The following is a 4,106-nucleotide window of genomic DNA, read 5'->3' as shown; positions in this document are numbered from 1 at the left end:
TGTATTAAGCAAAATTCCATAAATTTCGTAAAAAATGTGCACATGTATTTATAATTTCTAATAAGGTATTTTCATGTATTAAGCAAAATTCCATATAAATATATTTTTCGTTTTATTCTTGTAATTGTAAATGTCTTATGCTCAATTTAGCCAAATAAATATCAAGAAAAGAATTAAACGATTTAAAAAAAGTATGTATGGTTTAAAAAAAAATTATGCACAAATGTTTTGGGATTTTCTTTTAGAAAAATAGGAAAAAATTTTGTAAAGAAAAATAACAAACGCAAATGAAGACGAAAAAGAAAAAAGGATTTTTATAGATTTATTGATTTTTTAATAATTTGCGGACATTAAATCGTCACACTTATATCACTATTTTGTACAGTAAATTTAAAAGTGGAAAAAATGAAAATTAGATTTGTGGTAATCGATTTTTCATACCCCGTGAAAATTCCGATTTCCAGCTGTCGGACTGAAAAAACGCGGCTTGAAATTAGTCGGACAATACTTTTAGACTGAATTAGTTATTTACAATTAATTTTACTAAAAATTACCTATGTGGTAATTGATTTTCAATACCCTGTCATTTTGGCATATTCAGCCGGTCAATGTCTGTAGAATTTCTGTCGGATAAATTTAAATCGGCATTTGCAACAAAATTTTCAGTAACTTAAGCTAAAAAAAAAGATGTGTCTTGACTTTTCAAGACCCTGGGAAATTGCCATGTTTTTGGACTTTTCCGAGTGGAAAAGCGGAGGGACTGAGAAAAGTCGCAGAGGAAAAGTGTAGTAGACTCGTCAAAACGAAGCTCCTCATGAGTTATAAAGTATATGGTTATGAACTTCCCAGGGGGAGGCCTGTACTGTCGACTATAACCCCACTAAAAGACATTGTTTATAATAAGTTTTTCTAATGCAATATTCTAAAAGGAAAAGTAAACAAACGATCTAATAATTTATATGATCTACCTTAAAGGAAAAATATTACCAATAGGGTGGATAAAAGGGCATTACAAAAAAAACCTTTCTCAGAATATATAGGGTGTTCATTTTTTAAACATTCTAACTTTAACAGTTGATAGAGAGTTTAATTTTGAAGAAAAACGTTCATATGAACACACATCGTAAATCGCTTCATAACCGAGATACAGGGTGTCGAATTTATTTATTATATAAACTTTTTTCATATTTAAAAGACCGTAAGTACTAACGAAACTAAATTAAGTATATTTTGTGGTTTAAAAATGACCTTTTTTAAACAATTTCTACGCCTATGGGTTTCTTTAGAATCTAATGACATTTTTCAAATTACTAATCAATTTTAATTGAAAAACTGTTATAAAATTACAGATTAAGATTAACGGCACTTTCAAAGCTATCTATTAAAAAATCAGTGGTGCGAGAAATACCAAACTTTAATGGAAAGTAATTGAAAAGTTTATTTCGGACAAAAGCAGAAAAATAGACTTAAAATAAAACTACCCAATTATATTTGATATTTTTTTCAATACTTTGTACCTAAATTTTTCCGCCCTCCCTATTATGGAAGTCAAGAGTCGCCACTGCCGACTACCCATCTATCGGGTCACTGCTGGTTATAGTGAATCATCTGCAGGCCTTTTTTAAAAGAGCATTATGTCGCCACAAAACATACCCACTTTGGTTTCGTTAAACTTGCTGTTTTTTGGATATATAAAAAAAAAGTTAAAAAATAAATTTAACACCCTGTATCTCAGTTAGGAAGCAATTTACTACCTATCAACTGTTAAAGTTAATACATTTAAAAAGGGAACACCCTGTATATTCTTTCTCTAGAACAGGATGAAGGCACTATAATCACATTTTATAACAAGAATTTTTTTTTTTAAATGGGAAAATTCACAGCAATCGTGACTTTGCTAAATAAAAAGGCAGAAAAAGATAAGGGGGTAGAATAGAACATAACACTACACATTTTTTTTAGGCAAACACCCCATCGCTTGCAACTTACGCTACTACAGAGTTTTTGTGTGTCAACTCGTGCCTAGTTATACTCCGTTTGTGCTTTGTTTGGAAAACGCATTTGTCACACTTGTACATCGGCACTTTCGAGGGATCTTGGTGCCTCAGTACGTGAACTCTCAAATTGTCTTTATGCCTGGTTTCGTACACGCAATCGTTACATTTGTATATCTGGATGTCCAAGGAACGGTTATATACCGAGGGATCGCATTCCGACTTTTGAGATGTGGTAGGACACCCGTGCGTTAATTGGTGATTGCTGAAACCCTTCTTGTACCTCGTCTCAAAACTGCATATATCACACTTGTACATTTGGATTTCCGAAGGGTCCTTGTGGATTAACTGATGGGACTTTAGAGTGCCCTTATATTTAGTTTCGTACGTGCAAGTGTTGCATTTGTACATCTGGAGTTCTGAGGTGTCTTTGTGTATTAATTGGTGCGTTTTTAGGTGGCTCTTACGTTTAGTCTGAAAACTGCACGTGTCACACTTGTACATGCGGACCTCCGAAGGGTCTTTGTGCGTCAACTGATGGTCTTTCAGATACCTCTCGCTTTTCGCCTCGTAAGTACAAGTGCTACATTTGTACATTTGGATTTCCGACGAGTCTTTGTGCAACAACTGATGCACCTTGATTTGTCCCTTGTACTTAGTTTCAAAATCACAAGTATCACATTTGTACATTTCGATTTCCGAACGGTCTTTGTGTGTTAACTGGTGACGTCTCAGGCGGTGCCTATGCTTAGTTTCAAAGGTACAAATGTGACACTTGTACATGTGGATTTCCGAGGGATCTTTATGCGTTAACTGGTGGTATTTCAGACAATGTTTATATTTTGTTTCGAAAGCGCACAGACCACATTTGTGCATTTGGATTTCTGAAGGGTCTTTGTGTGATAACTGATGCACTTTTAGGTGATTTTTACGTTTCGTTTCGTAACTGCATGTGTCACATTTCCACATTTGGACTTCCAAGTTGTCTTTGGAAGGTTCCTCATTTAACTGATCCAGCGTGGAGGCTTCTTCACAGTATATGAGTTCCGAAGCACCCACATGATCACTATTTAACGCGTTTTCGTTTTCACTGTCATACGGAGGTACCTCTTCCAGTTTGCTTGCTTGAATTTCTCCTGGCTCGCAATTAAGCATGTATTCGTTCTTTATTTCTCCGATGTCTTCAAATTTGTGTCCCATTTTGTTTTCAATTGTTTCGTTATGTAAGTTGTAACCACTGAAAATAATAAAAATTTGTTCACAATAATGTAAATTTAAACGGAACAAAAAACTCTCCCCGACATTTTGAATATTCAATTAACTAAAGAAGAAACATTTTCTTTTCAAAATTGTTTCTTCTTTACAGGTTACAAAATTTAATATCTAGTTTTTTTTTTGAAAATATGTTTAGTTAGTGTCGTGCTAACATTAATAATTTTTATAAATAAATCCAAAAAATCATGTTGCGTAGTAAATTTGTACATATTTAGAATACTAGATGGCAATGGGGGTTTCGTGTTATGATACATCTTGTCGCCATATTGTCTTTTTGTGTTACCGAATTATCGGTTAGTGATTAGTAGTGTAAGCAAACGTCCCGTTGTTTCTTGCTGTGTTGTAGCCATTCACCATCGATATTTTATTATTTTGAGTTGTTTTTCTACTAGAAAGAGTGGGAAAGTGATACAAATTTTGAATGGTATAAAAACCATTTCATGTGAAAATTGAGGCCAGAATAACGAGGAAATAACTCAGGAAGAAGATAATATAAGTATTATATGCACTCCATATTTAATTTTTTTTATTATTTGGTTTAAAATTTAAAGAAGTAGCTATTTTTTGTTTAATTCCTAACCAGAAACATTTTATTATTTTTTAAGTCTGTAATGTGCACGATTTTGTTAGTTTTTAAATTTTTTCAAATGTTAATAAACCACTTTTGTTTATTTTCAAGTTTTCTTAGCAAAATAAAGTTTTTATGTTTGCATTACTACTTATAATAATGTTTATATCAATGTTTGTTAATAAGGTTTTTAGCAAAACCAAATTAATCCTGTTTAGTTTTTGTTATATTTTTTACAAATATAATTTTTTGAAATTAAAATTTGCATA

At 32.3% G+C, this 4,106-nt stretch overlaps 1 protein-coding gene across 1 annotated transcript; it reads right to left on the bottom strand.

The window, feature by feature from the left end:
• Positions 1–1,985: 1,985 nt before the first annotated feature.
• LOC111692915 (zinc finger protein 90-like) lies at positions 1,986–3,194 on the bottom strand. The gene has a single exon (XM_023457045.1). It carries the CDS (start codon positions 3,192–3,194, stop codon positions 1,986–1,988), a length of 1,209 nt encoding a protein of 402 aa, XP_023312813.1.
• Positions 3,195–4,106: the final 912 nt, after the last annotated feature.

The sequence above is a fragment of the Anoplophora glabripennis genome, unplaced genomic scaffold (assembly GCF_000390285.2).
Source record: "Anoplophora glabripennis isolate ALB-LARVAE unplaced genomic scaffold, Agla_2.0 scaffold4816, whole genome shotgun sequence".
Taxonomy (NCBI): domain Eukaryota; kingdom Metazoa; phylum Arthropoda; class Insecta; order Coleoptera; family Cerambycidae; genus Anoplophora; species Anoplophora glabripennis.
This window is presented reverse-complemented; position numbering and strand designations above follow the sequence as displayed.